The sequence below is a fragment of the Pan paniscus genome, chromosome 12, assembly GCF_029289425.2.
Source record: "Pan paniscus chromosome 12, NHGRI_mPanPan1-v2.0_pri, whole genome shotgun sequence".
Lineage (NCBI taxonomy): Eukaryota > Metazoa > Chordata > Mammalia > Primates > Hominidae > Pan > Pan paniscus.
Window position 1 is genome coordinate 82,510,649 of NC_073261.2, and position 17,453 is coordinate 82,528,101.

Genomic DNA, 17,453 nt, shown 5'->3' on the forward strand with positions numbered 1-17,453 from the left:
GTGAGAAAAAAAAAAGGCCATAGTTTTCCTATGAATTAAAAAAAATATCATTTTTATTTTGCCTTTGTTGTCATCTAATGTGTTACAGATACACTTGACCTCTAATAAGATTTCTTCAATTTTATTTACAAAGTCATTTAACCTTCCCAATAAGCCATGGAACCTCTAAAGTAATAGTAACTTTTAAAAATGTTCAATAAGCCATCTTTCTTTCATTTTTAGTTTCTTCATGTTTCAAAATAATTTATCTGTAGTGAATTCTTTCAAGGGAGGGAAACCACTGATTCAAAGAGCAGTAAGGGATATAAACTCTTTTTTTAAATCTCTGCTAACATTAAACCATATTCTTAGGGAATTTAGGAATCATGTAACAACAACCCTACTTTATCTTTTGAGAGTAGCACTTGATTTTCTGTCGTTCCTCTTGGCTTCCTGTATCATTCTGTTCGGAAATAATGCTATATCTGTCACTGATGATTTTTGTTGAATTGGCCTGTTTTTGTTATCCTAAATAATATAATCACCAACTAATGTCCTTTCTGCATATTATGTAAGCACAGTCATTGCTTACATGAAAGCTCACTTCTCATGCCTATATTATTACATGTATTATACCATATTTACTTAAAAATGTTACCTAAAATCCATTAATCCATTAAAACCATAAGGCAACAAAACTTCTCCTAAATTTGAAAGGCTGTCCTTTCAGAGCAATAAATTCTCTGAAATGTCCAATGTGAAAGTTTCCCTATAATACTGTCTTCTTTGGTTAAGATAGTTTAATTTTTGCAGTTGGTCGTAAATTGAAAGAGGGTACTCTTTTTCCCCTATAATTTTTTTCCCTTCATTTTGACAGTTCTAAAAATAAAATGTCTAGAATTCTCTGCTATCCAGTTCAGTAACCACTAGTCATATGTGACTGCTTAAATTTAAATTAGTTAAAATAAAATATAATTAAGATTTCTGTTTCTTCATCAGAGTAGCCATGTGGCTAGTGGCTAACCCTATTGGACAGCCAATAGGGTTATTGGATGATTGGATGATATTCCCATCATCACAGGAAGTTTGATTTGAGAGCTCTGGACTCGATTTTTTCCAGAAGGAAAGATCAAAATTAGGTGTGAAAAGTTAATGTCTTTTATTATTATATTGTATAAATGATTCCAATATAAAGATCTCTACCCGCAACTTTTTAAAATTTTTTCCTTTTGCCACTTTGGAATCTGTTTTGGTTGTAATTGGTCAGTTTCTACATATGTAGGATATATTATTATAGAATAGATCTGGGGTTTCTTCTTCCTGATATTTATCTCCACTTTCATATTTGTAATGAGCAGGCAGCTTGAGACAGGAAGAGATTATTGAAAAAGAATGTTACAGGCTTTGAGGTTTTTGAAAGGTTTGTAGTTCATACTTAGTGTCAGTTAAAAGACAAGTTTTGTTGCCTTGTGGTTTTAATGAATTGTAGGTGAATATTTTTAAATTAATATGGTATAATACATGTAATAATATTAGAAGTGAGCTTTTAATAGTGTCTAATTTTTATTTAATCATGTGAAAGATTGAGAAAGTAAATCCTTTGTGCAGTTCTTAGTCTCATGCATGAGTTGTTGACTTAAGTTGTTGACAGATGGGACAAAGGGAGAAAAGTCAAACTGAGCAATGGGTACTTTGGTGGGATAAAGAGGATTGGTCGGAGGAATAAGAAAATCCTGTGTCCAGGGACTGCAGGGGTGGACCTTAGAGGCTGAAAGTGACTGAGAGGATGGGCATGTCGTAGTGTCTCTGGGGGATTTTCTTGGGATTGATGAAAATAATTTAGCAGTGACCCCACGTTTGTTGCAATCTGCCCAGCTTATATGTCCGTGTTGGCAGGGCATGCTGTTGTTGGCAACAGGGTCATCACTGTGCTCGATAAGGCAAATGGCAGCAATTGCTTTTGCTCCTTTTGACCTGTTTAGATTTTCTAATCCGGAGATGAACTCTGGGAGCATTAAGGATGCAGAAATTTCATCACAGGAGATGCGCAAACAGTGTAGCAAACAGAAGTCTCCAGCTAGGTTTTGGGGTTTTGTGTTTGTTTTTGTTGTTTCATTTTGCTTTTTTTTTAATCCTGTAGGTTTTATTGAAAAGTCAAGTGATTTTTTGCTCTTGCGTTTGAAAAGTTGGTGTTTCGTTTCAAACTTAAGCTAGGGCAAGATGGTTGTGTGAAATTTTTAATTTTAAAGTACCAATAGTTTGAGTTCTGCAGTATGTTCAGCTTCAGAAACTGTATGAATCTAGATGGCAGAAATTTGAAAATTAATTGACCAAATGATAGAGTGTTAGTAATCTGCTTTAGTTTTTATTTAAAATATACAGTGCTGAAAATAAATCCTCATTTTAGTTTCTGGAAGAAGATTTTTACATTTTATAATTACTGTGAATGTAGAAAAAAAAAGTATCCAGCTTAGGATATGGCAGAACAATGCGGGGCACGCAGTTATTTTAGTCATCTAATATGTCAGCATTCAAGAATCTGAACCGATTGTTTAAAAAAAATCTTGTACTTTGTTTCTTTTGTTGCTCATTTCCAACTTTGTCATCTGTCAGAATGCAAAAAAAAATTATCCTTCTATAACCATTGACAGGATAACACAAAAGCTGTCTCCAGGTCGATATTTTGCAGCAATATTTTTAACATACGAACAGTAGTTTTTATAATTTCACCTTGGTGCTCAACCATTTATTATCGTATCAGAAGCATGTCAGTAATTCCTTTCTAAATGTCTGCTTCTTTTAGCGCGGAGACCCACATCAAGGGCTTCACACTGAACGATGCTGCCAACAGCCGCCTCATCGTAACGCAAGTTAGGCGGGATTATTTGAAAGGTATGTCACAATGCTTGACCTTTACGTCACATTAATGCCTCTGCAGATTTTTCTTGTAACGCCCTTCGAATACTTGGATAAAGGAGTCCATTTAGCAAATTACCTGCTTATCAAGAGCCTTTTGTGGTAGCTGAGAGACATAAATTACTGTACATGCATTTATAATACAGCTTGAATATGAATGTACTTGTCATTTGACCACTTAGTCCAGTTTCCATTCCATTTAACACAAGATGGGTTTTCTTAAGATGAATCACAGCTCTTCAGACATGCAAAATTTGTGTTCCAGAACGAGAGAAAGTACAGGCTTTCAAGTGCGTTAAAATTCACAGCACAAGTCATTTTGCTTTGGAAATTAACATACTTTAGAGCATCTGAAACAATTCCCAGCAGTTGTTTCTTGCATATTGTGTCGGTTGTGTGTGAGATACCAAATCAGTTAAATTGAGTGTTAAATGTGTGGGATTGTGCACCAAATGATTATAATATTGATTTTTAAAACTTAATCTAATACTTTTTTAATAGTTCATAATACCAACAGCAATAAAATACAGTGTTTGTTTGAAGTTTAGAGTTTTCAAATTAATGTTAAGAGAATGACACCTGAAAGATGTGGACATGACTTTGGGGAGGATTGGGATTGGGATGGGGGGCATTGGTTTGATAGAGGCTGTTTATGAGTTTTCAAGGGGATGAATTTGGATGTGGAGGTCTTATGAATGATCTCCCAAGGGGGACTATGACGAATCTCTTAAATTTAGCTAAGTAGCTTTCCACTTTAAGATTTACATTTGAATTTGAGTGAATACAGTGATACTGCAGTTTTGCCAGTACAACAAAACCCACTTAGGAGATCTTCAAGAAAGGTTGAAAAAGCTCCGGAAATGTAACCTTATTGCTTCCTATCTCTGTAATAATGGTATTATTCCTCACTGCATGTTTTGGTTTTGTTGTGGGTTTTTTTTGTTTTGTTTTTTTTCTTTGTTTTTTTTTTTTGAGATAGGGTCTCATTCTGTTGCCCAGGCTAGAGTACAGTGGTGGGATCGCGGCTCACTGCAACCTCCGCCTCCTGGGTTCAAGCAATTTTCCCACCTCAGCCTCCTGAGTAGCTGGGATTACAGGCGCCCGCCACCACGCCCAGCTAATTTTTGTATTTTCAGTAGAGACAGGGTTTCACCATGTTGGCCAGGCTGGTCTCGAACTCCTGGCCTCAAATAATTCTCCCACCTCGGCCTCCCAAAGTGCTGGGATTACAGGCGTGAGCCACCACGCCCGGCCTGCATGTTTATAACATAAGTTCACATCCTTGAGAGGAAGTTGTTGTTTAATTGTGCAGCTTTAATGTTGCTTATAATACCTAAATGTACTGGTCTTTAGCTGTCTTCCTAATTGATTAGTACTGAATATGTAAGTGAATAGAAAACACTTCTTGTGCCCAGACTTTTGTGGCTAGGCGCAATGGCTCACACCTGTAATCCCAGCACTTTGGGAGGCTGTGGCAGGAGGATTGCTTGAGTCCAGGAGTTCAAGACTAGCCTGGGCAGTGTAGCGAGACCTTGTCTCTACAAAAAATTTTTAAATAGCCAGGCATGGTAATGTGCACCTGTAGTTCTAGCTACTCAGGAGGCAGAGGTGGGAGAATTGCTTAAGCCCAGGAGGTTGAGGCTGCCATGAGCCATGATGGTGCCACTGCACTCAGCCTGGGCAAGAACAAAACCCTTCTCCCAGCCCCCCCAAAAAAGACTTTATGTCCTATTAGTATTTTATGTAATAAAATGATAAACAATTTTAAAACAATGAAAAGTTAAACTTGCTCACCATATAAATAAGCTCATTGTCATAAATAGCTTTTGTTTCTGTAGACATGGAGATAAGAACAAAACACCGTTCTAATTTCAGGGGGTTCATTTTTCAGCTGAACCTGACCCAGATTTCTTCAGCTGGATTGGTACCCTTTATTTTTATGTTAGGTGCCCTGTGTAAGCTACAGGAAAGGACATGGTATAATTTCTCATCTACTCTTCTGAGCTGTTCAGCTCAATTGGAGGTTGCCTGAGAGCAGGAGCCTCGAGTGCACTGTTCCTGCACTACCTCCCCCACCCCCACCCCACCCCCCTCCCCGAGCATATCACCACAAACCTGTTGTTAGAGTAAAATGATCATCAGTGAGGACAGGAGTAGTGTTTGCACTATTCCCATCTTCTTATTTTGCTCCATGGCTGATGAGAGCTCTTGATTTTTAAAAATTCCCTTCCATTCTTCTGCCTTTCTTTTAGGTTTCCTTTTCTCAACCCCATCTAAAGCAGAAAGAAAAAATAAAGCCGATTAAATTTTACTGTTGGCGAATATTAATAGCTGATACGTGGCACTTGTACAGTGTAATTAGTATCACTAGTGAGTAATTGAGTAAATGTTGGAATTAGGTGACAGTGGGAAAGGACCTGGGGGGAGGGATGTGGATGGGTAACATTTTTGGTGTCCCTGAAGTCATTAACTGTACAGAAGGCAAGCCTTATATGAGAATAGGATTTAGGTCACAAGGTCCTGTGCTATCTTTAGACAGATGTGAAATGGTCTGTTCTCCCCACCCTTCTGCTCTCTTGTGCACACACGCACTCATAGACGGAAGCTCTGGGATCATTGGAATCTTCGAGTCTTGTCTAAAAATATGACTTTACCTTGGGCAAACTAATCTCTGTGCCCAGGTGTCTCATCTGTAAAATTGGTACTTGTCTCGGAAGGGTAGTTGTGACAGTAGCTGTTTAAACTGCTGTGCCTGGCATGTAGTAAATGCTCAATAAGTTTGAGTTACTGTCATCACCATCATTAATCTTATTTTTGTTATTATTGTTTTGATGTACTGTGGGAAGAGCCTCCCTAGCTGACAATATTCTTGGTTAATAAGACTATTATTATAATTATCTGTGTATGACCACCCATTAGCAAAATTTTATCAAGCTTATTATAAATGTTTTTAAATAGTATAAAAACATTTTTTGTTTCCTATATGTGCATGTGTATTTTTAAATTTTTATTGACTATGCTTTTTAACCTGTTTTTCTTTTTTCTCATTTGAGAATGAGTGGTTTAAGATTGTAGATTTCAAATAATCATAAATTGTTTATTCATTAATGAACACTAAATTCATCATGTCTTTCCACTGTATTTTGAGTACACTTCAATTAATACACTTTTCCCATTTTTTTGTAAAACTAAGCTGTTCTTAGTTGGAAAGCTGTTTGGAGAGTCTTAGTTTTGTCTAAGTTACATCGCTTTAGTTGCTATAAAGCTATTAAGTTTTCTTCGATAATGGTAGGGGTGATTGTTAGGCTACTCCTCAGTCTACCACTTTATTTCATATCATGATTTTGCTACAGTTTTATGAGTCAGTTAGCTAGAAGGCTATTCCATAGTTATTTATAATCAAGTACTTGAAAGTGTGATACTTCAAAAAAACATACAAACAAAACTCCATTGATTATACTGATGCTCCTCAACTTACCGATGGGGCTAAGTCGGGATAAAGTTGAAAATGCATTAACTACCCCATAAACCCATCGTAAGTCAGGGACTGTCTGTATTTGTGGAAATCAATAGGCATTATTTTTTAATTTAGTGCAAGAAAATAATCACAAGGCATCTAATCATAAAATAAATTTGTTGGTGTTAAAGTGCAATGTTTCAGTTTGGAACATTGATCCTAGAGGATCAATGTTTTTAGTGTTTTTGAGAAAGAATTGTTGGGATATTAAGTTTTGATGATCATTTAATCTTCGAGTTAATAAAATCTGGACAAGTATGAACATGGATAGAAGTCACACATTTTTGGAAACTCTACTTTTTAGAAAATCTTTCTTATTTGTATTCATTTGAACTTACCAACTTTAGTCACTGAATGTTATCCCTAAATGGAACTCATATTGTCGGTAACATTTGTATTTTCTCTGTGACTTAAAGAAGAAATTCCTCGGGCCTCTAATATCTTATATAGTCAAGTAAATAATTTTTGGGGGTATCTCATGAAGTATTAATAATTTTCTGTAATCTAAAATTAATTATTCATAGCTTTTTGTTTATGGCCATTTGGTGCTCATATTTAAAAGCTGGTTTTCAAAATGCATTAAAGTCAGCACAGGTCATATAAGAAAAGCCATCTCCTGCTCTTGTATTTTAGAGGCTGTGACAACACTGAAAACAGTATTGGATCAGCAGCAGACCCCTTCTAGGTTAGCAGTGACCCGTGTCGTCCAGGCATTGGCCATGAAGGGTGATGTTGAAAACATAGAAGTAGTTCAGAAGATGTTAAATGGACTCGAAGACTCCATTGGACTTTCAAAAATGGTTTTCATCAATAACATTGCTTTGGCACAAATAAAGAAGTGAGTATTTGCAAGCCTTCTTTTCCTTCATTGGTCACTAGAATGGGCATTGCCTCAGATACCACCTTTTAAAAACTTTTTTAGACATGTGGAAACCTTATCAACTGCAGAGGAAATGTTGATGCTAGTTGCTGATTAGGGAATAATTATATGTTGAAAAATATGTTTTTTCTTTACCTTAAATCTTAGAATAAACAGCATTTACCAAATTCATAAATCTTGCTCCACAGTTGATAACCTTTCTCATTCCTGTATATATATGCCAGGCCTCTTGTTGTCGAAACACTTTGTTCAGAAGTGAAAAATGATCTCATTTGTTTGTCAGTAATATTTGACAGGGACACTAGTAGAATATTGTGAAGCAGAAGGCCCCGCAAGCTTATTAAAAATGTGCCTTTCCGTATTCATATTCCTTACCCACCCCGTGAACACTCCCCCACCCCCACAAAAAGGGAGGTATTTAGAGCTGATTTTCTTACTACTGCCTCTAGATTCCTTTTGAGAATTACCCCTGTAGAACTAAATAAGGACTTGATTTTTAATAAGCTCCCTAGAAAGTACTTTATGGAATTTGATACTTTCAGTATGCTTTTAGAAAAAATGTTCTTTAGTAATCTTGCATACATTTAATGGGACATGATATTAAAATATAATGTTTGTTTTTGTAGGGGTTTTTTTTTGTTTGAGAAACAGTTGTGTTTTGTTTTGACCTTTTCAAACTATTTCGCCAGATAGAACTTCCCTTTAATAAGAAAATGTGATTGTTTTACATTAGAAGATTGAGGAAATTACTCATCTAAGAACTGGGTGAATTTTAAAGTTTTACCACATAAACACAGTTTTATATGATTCGGAGAACATATTCACTATTAAGTAATTCTTTAAAACTTGTAAGAAAAATGTAACAGTATTCATTTTTAGTTAGAGAATTATGTTTAATATAATAATTTCAACACAATGTTGACTGATTGGATTTAGTATGCCATATGGTAACAGTAAAGTATCCATTATAGATTACCTTAACCAAAAAGATAGTCATAGAGATAATTTTTACCATAACTTGCTAAATAAGACCATGTAACTGATTTTTTTCAATGTAAAGTGTGAAGATACTTTTTCCTGAGATTTTTAGTATAAATTGAGTATTTTCCAAATGTATAATACCTGACAAAAAGAAACTGAGGCGACCATAAGTTAGAGACATGCATATATGCCTTTTGAAACATCATCAGTATCTTTAAGAATCCTGAAATGTTAAATACTGTTTTTATGCAGTAGTGACAAGTTGTGGATCATAAAGCCAAAATTGTAGCATTTATACAAGTTTTCATTTTATGTCCAAAGAGTGGCAAAAATTGTTAAATATTTAAGATACAGAATTTTAAAAGTTATCTTCATTAATTCTCCTGTATATAGTTGTTTGATCTTGTCTGTAGAGCATTGTTAAAACAAGCAACTATTTGAACTGCTGTGAAGCAAAATAAACAACCACTGCAGCACGAACCAGCTAGTGATTGTTTTTGCTACTTAAATGTGATTCAGGGTTTCAGTTGCCTAGTGTTTATTTGGTTAAGTGTAAATGTATTTCATTTTTTTCCCTAAAGTATTAGCATGAGTGGATATAAAAGTAAGTTCTTAGACTAAACTGCCTGCAATATTAATATAAAAGCAAATTTTTAAGTAATTTATTTTGCTTTTAACAGCAATAACATAGATGCCGCAATAGAAAACATTGAAAATATGCTTACTTCAGAGAATAAAGTCATTGAACCCCAATACTTCGGCTTGGCATACTTATTCAGAAAAGTAATAGAGGAGCAGTTGGAACCAGCAGTTGAAAAGAGTAAGTTAGTTGTTTGTGCTAAAGAACACACAAGCACATTTTCTCTCTAGTGAGACTAGACCAAATTTCTTTGGTAGGTGAGTTATACCACTGTTCTAATGAAAGATTTTTCTTACCTGTCATTTTTCCAGTAAGCATCATGGCAGAGAGATTGGCCAATCAGTTTGCAATTTATAAACCTGTCACTGATTTTTTCCTTCAACTTGTGGATGCAGGCAAGGTGGATGATGCCAGAGCTCTCCTACAGGTAATGACCCTCCACTCATGGAGCAGTGGGGCTCGAGGCTTGCAAGAAGTAAACTGAGAAATTACTAGACATAGGCGTGTGGTGGAATACTAGAAATTCAGTGTGGTGTGCAGCTAGCTTGTTTAAATTCAGTGTGAATCACGGTTGCAGGACAAGGACTGGATGGTAGATTTTAGGTTACTGGTTTTAAAGATGCCAGATCAAACTAGAAATGTCTTTAGAATTGAGGTAGGGGGGAGCGGCGGGCGGTGCGGGGGTAGGTATGGGGCAGCGAGTTTTGCTGAAATGATTAAAGACAAATCTTTCTGTGCAGATAGATAATGCAAAACAACAATTCCTTTGATTTTCTACTTTAATTTCTCAAATGCTCTAGATACTGTGCGTCACCATGGCAACACAGTTTGCAAACAAAAAGTAGGAAATGTTTGCTTTTCAAGTACAGCTTCTCACTTGAATACTCAAACATTCTCAGTGCCTTATTCAAGGTTTATTAAGAGTTGAATATGCTTTCTATTCACTTGTGTGTCACAGACACATTAAATGACAAATGCAGGTCTCTGTGGCCCGCACTCTCAGTTAAATTAGCAATCTTCAGGGAAGGAGACAACTGCATTCATGCCATTTTAACAGCACTAAATATAAAGCTATGCCAAGTGCCGACAGAACAGTGGGTGATCCTAGCTGCCACTGGCAATGTACACAAACAGGCACCGCCGGGGAGCCCCTTCCCAGCAGGTGGCAGTCAAACAGTCACCGTGATCCCGCCAACGGCTGTGTTTGTGTAGACTCCCTGTGTCAAATTGAGGCCTGGGACCAATTTCTGATCGTAAATAGTATTATATTCCCTTACATTTTTACCAGCTGTGAAAGATCTTAAGTAGTAGATAGGGAAGGTAAAACCGTACCCATGTGCTTGACCTCCAGTTTTTATTCTTAAAGTTCATCTAGTTTGACAGTAGAATCCAATCCATTTTTAAAAGGAATTCCTGAAAAACTGTATCTCTGTTAACAGTTTTATAAAGGGTGAATTAGCACTGCTTCTCAGACTCTTACTTTTGTTGCTGGAGAAGAGAAATTCCGGTTCACTGGGAATTTTCTTGTTTTGCTTGGCTTGTTTACTTTTTTCCTTTTTTTTTTTTTTAATTTTAAGGAAAAGGCAGTTTATGATAGGGATTTCAGGACTTTTAAAATTGTTTTATCTTGCTATTTTCCGTGGTGAAAAAAAAAAAGAAGGAAGATACTCATGCTTTATCTTCATATGTACATATCTAAGTACCTACTGGGGTATAATAAGCATATACATATCTAATTATACACATGATGGTATGCAATCAGTTTTAACACATCCTTTTGATAGTTCTTTAGAAAGTGGCACTTGGTACTTCATCTACTAGCTTGTTCTCTGCCATAATCAAGGTTTTTCTGGAAGAGCACGATTGACAGCCGCCTGGGTGGGTGGCAGCAGGGATGGCGCCTGCTCCCTCAGAAAGAACTGCATTATCTGCAGTGACCTCACTGAAGGGCTCTTGGTGGTAGCTGAGTGTTGATGCAACAGCAGAGTCTTTTCATTTACCATCTCATCACTAGACTGGGGTTTCAGATGATAAACCCTTCACCCATCCTTTACCTGCTTGTCAAACAGTAAAAGATTATTCTTGCCATAGCGAAGAATACTTTATTCACTGATGTCAAAAACATCAGTGCGTAATGTAAATGTTCTGTGTGGCCCCAAAAAGTTCTTTTTATACCATTCGTTTTAGTATTGACAGTGTTTTAAAGCTTTGAAAGAGCAGTGTTCTTTTAGAAACTTAAAAGCATGACATCTGTGATGAGTGTAAACTAAAATATTGTCTTGCCATATTTGATTTTACTATAGCATCTAAGATTGGGTAGACATTTGATTTATCTGGTCTGTCATGTAAACTTTTTTTTTAGTTTAACTTTGGTCTCTTTCTCAAGCGCTGGCTGTCTGTTGCAGTGAAAGCCTTTTATAAAATAGATTGAAATCAGTCCTTTTGTATGCATAAGTGTAGGTAATTATACTTTAAAGAGAACTTGCTTTGTACATTTTAATTTTTATAAAGAAATGAGCAGTTATCTCCCTGACACCTTATTAAATGTATAATTAACCTTATGATCCCTAGCTCACTTGTGAATGCTTGGCAGTATAATTGGAGAGGAATAATGTTTCTTTTTTTCCTCTTTCTTTGCAGTCCTAAACCTTATTCTGTGGTTGTTGAAGCATTAGTTTAATTTTTCCCTTTTCTTTTTAAACAAACTTTATACTTGCAATGCCAAGGACAGCATTCACCAAAGCTTGGCATAGCTTGCACTTGTTTTCTTTTTTCTTGCCTTGAAAAATAATAGTCGACTATTAGGCCTTCCTATTGGTAATAATACACTACTGTATTATTGTGAACTTTCTTAATTGGAAATATTCAGTTTGATCCACTTGTTTATCAGAAACCTTCACTTACTGAATAATGTTTTAATTTTTAGAGATGTGGTGCAATTGCTGAACAAACCCCGATTTTGTTGTTGTTCCTCCTTAGGAATTCTAGGAAACAAGGAAAGGTACTGTGCTTTACTTGCTTACAAATCAGTGATACTGTACGTGCCTTGCTCAGAAGTATTGAATTTAACATAAAAGCCTGTTGTTTCAGGACCTTATTTGAGAATACTATAGAGATTCAAGACTTTGCTTGTCTCTACTTAGAGTGAGTTTTGTCGTCTGTTAGCTGTACTGGAAATGTAAAACAAGTTCATGCAGGAATTTTCCACTTACACAGGTATGCATTGAGAGCCCCAAGAAAAGGCCCTTAAAAAATGCAAGATTAGGCTGGGCATGGTGGCTCACACCTGTAATCCCAGCACTTTGGGAGGCCGAGGCGGGTGGATCACTTGAGGTCAGGAGTTTCAGAGTTTGAGACCAGCCTGGCCAGCATGGCGAAACCTGGTCTTTACAAAAAAAAAAAAAAAAAAGAAGAAGAAAGAAATGGAAGATTAAAATTATGTTACTTAGGTCACCTTGGGACATTTAACAATGCAGAAGCACTGCCAAGGGAAATGTACACTCCAGAGTGTCTCCTAGCACGTGGCTACTTTTGAGCATTTATCAGGTATAAACCATCAGGTAAATGAGCCACTTGGCTTTCAAATTGATATGGAGCCACAAATTAATTCTAATTTGTGCAGTTACTTTATTTACACTGTAAAAGGGGTGGGTGGGTATGTAATAGAACCAAGTCCTTTTGAAAAAAATTTTTTTAAAAAAATTTCTGTGGGTACATAGTAGATATGTCACATTCTACTTTGATGTTTAACCGTAAGTGTAAAATTAAATTTCTCTTAGATCGGATTTTACCTCTTGTATACCAGAAACTACATTCTTAGTTTATTTGGGTTCTTTATGAAGTTTCAAACCACATGCCAACTGTGATGCTTGTTTTATTTGAAACATTTAGGCTGTGTCCAGTTTGGGAGGTCTACGTTTTCCTGAATTTCTACACCCTTCCCCTAGATATACCTACACTTTTAAAAAATTTGCCTCATTGCGTCTGTGACTCATGTATTTATTTACTACAAACAACTTTTAGAAAATATTTAATTGCCCCTTCTTTCCTTTCAGAGAGGCTGCGTTTTTATATGTGTGATTAAAAAGTATAAGGAATCTGAAAAGCACTTGTCAGTCCACCTGTGGGACTGTGCCAAGTCCCTGTTGCCTTGTCCAGGAGATGGGACGGGAAATGCATGGCAATATGTCTGCTTAGAACATTCCACCCAGGACAGTTTAAAATAGAAGAAGCCCTGGGAGGATGCAGGTCCAGGTGTGGATTGACTGAATAAACATGCTATAGAAAGGAGTTAGGATTTTTAAGATGCCTATTAACAGTGTTCCATTGTTTGACAGTACAATAGTTAAGCCAGATTTTGCTCCTCTTGGTGAGATGGGAAGAGGGCATAGATGTTTATATATCCATCATGGATTTATCCAGCAACGTTGGAGTAGGGCGGGAAATACTCAGCAGATATTCATTACGGCATAGCAGTTCTGTATTCACTCGCTACAGGAAATAAAGCCATAGCCGAGTCTGCATATTCCTGGAAGAAATAAGTAAAAATTTCAGTGAGATTCTGGAAATGCTCTTTTTTGTATGTCAAGTGGGTAACACTTCAGAATGTTTTAACTGAATTCTTTACAATTTCATCAACCAGTTGTGGCACCTAAAGATAGGGTTGTTATCTCTCTACCCTTGGGATCTCATAACTTCTTGGTATGGTCACCACTTGACAAAAGAAGCAATGTGTTTATCGTATTCTAGAAAAATATTCATAGAAATGTAAGTGGAATTGCATTAACCTGTGAAAAATGCTGGTTTGTTTTAGCTGTAGATTATTGAGTCAATATCAAATGCTAATATACAGGGGACAATAGTGCATTAAATTGAATAGGTAGTTCTGTTACAATTATTGTGAAAATTTTTAATATAGTGTTGATTTGTCAGTGTTCTAATTCACTGTTAATTTGCAGTTTTCATAATATTACCTTTATGTAATTTCCTAGGCATCAACTGTGAAATCTGTGTTAGAATTGATTCCTGAATTAAATGAAAAGGAAGAAGCATACAATTCCCTCATGAAAAGCTATGGTAATATAAGTTTAATTTGACTATATTATTTATTTAAATGGCTTTATTAAGTGACTATATCATGTAAATGACTTGTAGTATAGTGAACTAAGTCTTAGTCTTCAGCTCAAAGGCAGTAATCCTAAATATCAGATAATTATGATATAAATAACTCAGTTCTGGAATATGTTTTTAAACTATATATTAAGAAAAATATGAAATTATGCATATAACTTTCACATTAAAAAGTATCACTGAACATCTTCCGAGCAGTCCAGGTATATTGAGTAGAATCCCAGGCTCCTGGGAAGACCTGGAAATCCTCTTGGACTTATATATCAGAAACCAGTTCAGTCTCCCCCAGGGCCTGCCACCTGAAACAAGTACACATTTGAGACTCACTTAACTGGCCTTCTTGCTCCTTCGGTACCCTCTCTGCTTGCCTGCTACTCCTTTGAAATGATAGACCCTTGATTAAAAAGTAGCCCAAGGTTTTTACGTCCCAGTTCAAATTCTGGTCTTTTAACCAGTTTGTTCCCTGATTGCCAGACAATCACATATGAAAGGAAATTGTCTAAAGTTTCCTCAGTCATCAAAATAAATGTTAGCATTTCTTAATCATGATCACCTCTCCATCTGTGGCCCACTGATTTGCTCACTGGAGGCATGGGGTAAATAAAGAATTGCTTCATTGATTTTATCTATGGGAGGACAACAGACTCAAGAATCAGAATTAGTAAGTCAGTTCTCTTTTTCCATCCTTACAGGGAGAACATTCTGTATTATTTCAAAGTAGAGCTAATAGTCATAAAATTTATCAAATTTCCAGTAACCAAACACAGGCGTACCTGGAAGATATGGTTCCAGACCACCACAATAAAGCAAATATAATGAACAAAGTTACATGACTTTTTGGTTTCCCAGTGCATATAAAAGTTATGTTTACACCATAGTGTAGTGTATTAAGTGTGCAATAGCATTATGTTTTTAAAAAGTACATACCTTAATTTTAAAATACTTTATTGCTAAAAATAGTTAACGATCATCTGTGCCTTCAGTGAGTCATAATCTTGCTGGTAGAAGGTCTTGGCTCAGTGTCGATGGCTGCTGAATGATCAGGGTGATGATTGCTAAAGGTTGAGGTGTCTTAAGACAACAATAAAGTTTGCCACATCAGCTGACTTTTCCTTTCAGGAAAGAGTTCTCTGTAGTATGCGATGTTGTTTGTTAGCATTTTATCTGCAATTGAATGTCTTTTCAAAATTGGAATCAATCTTCTCAAACCATACCACTGCTTTATTAACTAAATTTATGTCATATTCTGAATCCTTTGTTGTCATCTCAACAGTGTTCACAGCATCTTTACCAAGAGTAGATTCCTTCTCAAGAAACCACTTTCTTTGGTCATCCATAGGAAACAGCTTCTCATCATGTTAAGTTTGATCATGAGATTGTAGCAATTCAGTCACATCTTCACGCTCCACTTCTCCTTCTAGTTGTCTTGCTATTTCCACATCTGCAGTGATTTCCTCCACAGAAATCTTGAGACCCTCAAGGGGTTCATCCATGAGGGTTGAAATCAGCTTCTCCCAAACTCCTGTTAATGTTGATAATTTGACCTCCTATCAATTACAGATGTTCTTAATGGCATCTAGAATGGTGAACCCTTCCCAGAAGGTTTTCACTTTACTTTGTCCAGATCCATCAGAAGAATCACTGTCTGTGTCAGCTGCAGCCTTATGAAACATGTTTTTTTTTAAAATTTTATGTTTAAAACATGGAATGCTTTACACATTTGCGTGTCATCTTTGTGCAGGGGCCATGCTAATCTTCTCTGTATCATTCCAATTTCAGTATATGTGTTGCCGAAGTGAGCCCAAAATGTGTTGAGACTTGAAAGTCAAGATTACTCCTTGATCTATGGGCTGCAGAATGGATGTTGTATTAGGGCACCTGAGAACAACATTAATCTCCCTGTATATCTCCTTCAGAGCTCTTGGGTGACCAGGTGCATTATCACTGAGCAGTAATATTTTGAAAGGAATCTTTTTTTTCCTGAGCAGTAGGTCTCTACAGCAGGCTTTAAATACTCAGTGAACCATGTATAAACATCCATGCTGTCCTCTAGGCTTTGTTGTTCCATTTATAGAACACAGGCAGAATAAATTTAGCGTAATTCTTAAGGGCCCTAGGATTTGGGAATGGTAAGTGAGCATTGGCATCAACTTAAAGTCACCAGCTGCATTAGCCATTGAAAATAGAGTCAGCCTGTCCTTTGAAGCTAGGCATTGGCTTTTCCTCTCTAGCTATGAAAGTCTTTGATGACATCTTCTAATATAAGACTGTTTTATCTACATGGAGTATCTGCTGTTTAGTGTAGCCGCCTTCATCAGTGGTCTTAGCTAGATTTTCTGGATAACCTGCTGTAGCTTCTGCATCAGCATTTGCTGCTTCACCTTGGACTTTGGTGTCATGGAGATGGCTTCTTTCCTTAAACCTCATGAACCAGCCTCTGCTAGTATTAGGGCCTTGCACTGGATTAGGCTTTGGCTTTTAAGGGAATGTTGTGGCTGGTTTGATCTTCTATCCAGACCAATAAAACTTTCTCCATGTCACTAGTAAGGCTGTGTCAGTTTCTTATCATTTGTGTGTTCAGTGAAGTAGCACTTTTAATTTCCTTCAAGGACTTTTCCTTTGCATTCACAACTGGCTGTTCCACGCAAGAAGCCTAACTTTCAGCCTATCTTGGCTTTTGACATGCCTTCCTCACTAAGCTAAGCTTAATCATTTCTCACTTCTGATTTAAATGAGAGATGTATGACTCTTTCTTTCGCTTGAACACTTAGAGGCTATAATAGGGTTTTTAATTGGCCTAATTTCAATATTATTGTGTCTCAGAATAGGGAGGCCTCAGTAGAGGAAGACAGGAGAATTACTAGTCAGCATCGCAGTCAGAACACATTTCTCAAGTTTGCCGTCTTCCATGTGTATGGTTCGTAGCATCCCCCAATTACAATAGTAACATCAAAGATCACTGGTCACAGATCACCATAACAGATATAACAATAATGAAAAAGGTTGAAATATTCCAGGAATTACCAACATGTGACACAGAGACACAAAGTAAGCACATATTGTTGGAAAAATGGCATTGATCGACTTGCTCAAGGCAGGGTTACCATAAACTTTCAATTTGTAAATAATGCAACATCTGTAAAGTGCATTAAAGCCAAGGTATGCCTGTAATGTGAAATAGTGTCAAGCGCATAAATCTGTATGTGTTACTACTAAATTAGGTAATCCATCTTGGGAGGAAGGTAGAAAATCAAGAAGTAAAGAAAGGCAAGATGCCAGAATTTTCGGAGCAGCTTCCTAGAAGATAGAGCTTGAGCCCTTAAAGGGTTCAGCTCCTCAGGAAGGGAAATAAAGGATTTACACAAGAAGTTGACTTCATGGAAACAGCAAAGATGTGTTCCAACTCCACT

General features: G+C 36.5%; 1 protein-coding gene and 1 non-coding gene across 2 annotated transcripts in view; one reads left to right on the forward strand and one right to left on the reverse strand.

Annotated features, from left to right (window-relative positions):
* Positions 1 to 17,453, forward strand: part of LRPPRC (leucine rich pentatricopeptide repeat containing) — a 109,306-nt gene that overhangs the window by 89,269 nt on the left and 2,584 nt on the right. Inside the window, exons 31-36 of the mRNA XM_003822643.6 lie at positions 2,783 to 2,871; positions 7,046 to 7,250; positions 8,954 to 9,093; positions 9,225 to 9,340; positions 11,840 to 11,914; positions 13,905 to 13,989. Of these exons, the coding sequence (XP_003822691.4) occupies positions 2,783 to 2,871; positions 7,046 to 7,250; positions 8,954 to 9,093; positions 9,225 to 9,340; positions 11,840 to 11,914; positions 13,905 to 13,989 (710 nt within the window). The remainder of the gene's footprint in view (positions 1 to 2,782; positions 2,872 to 7,045; positions 7,251 to 8,953; positions 9,094 to 9,224; positions 9,341 to 11,839; positions 11,915 to 13,904; positions 13,990 to 17,453) is intronic.
* LOC112439042 (U6 spliceosomal RNA) lies at positions 15,740 to 15,846 on the reverse strand. Its single transcript, XR_003027339.1, has one exon. It is a non-coding gene; the product is annotated as a U6 spliceosomal RNA (small nuclear RNA).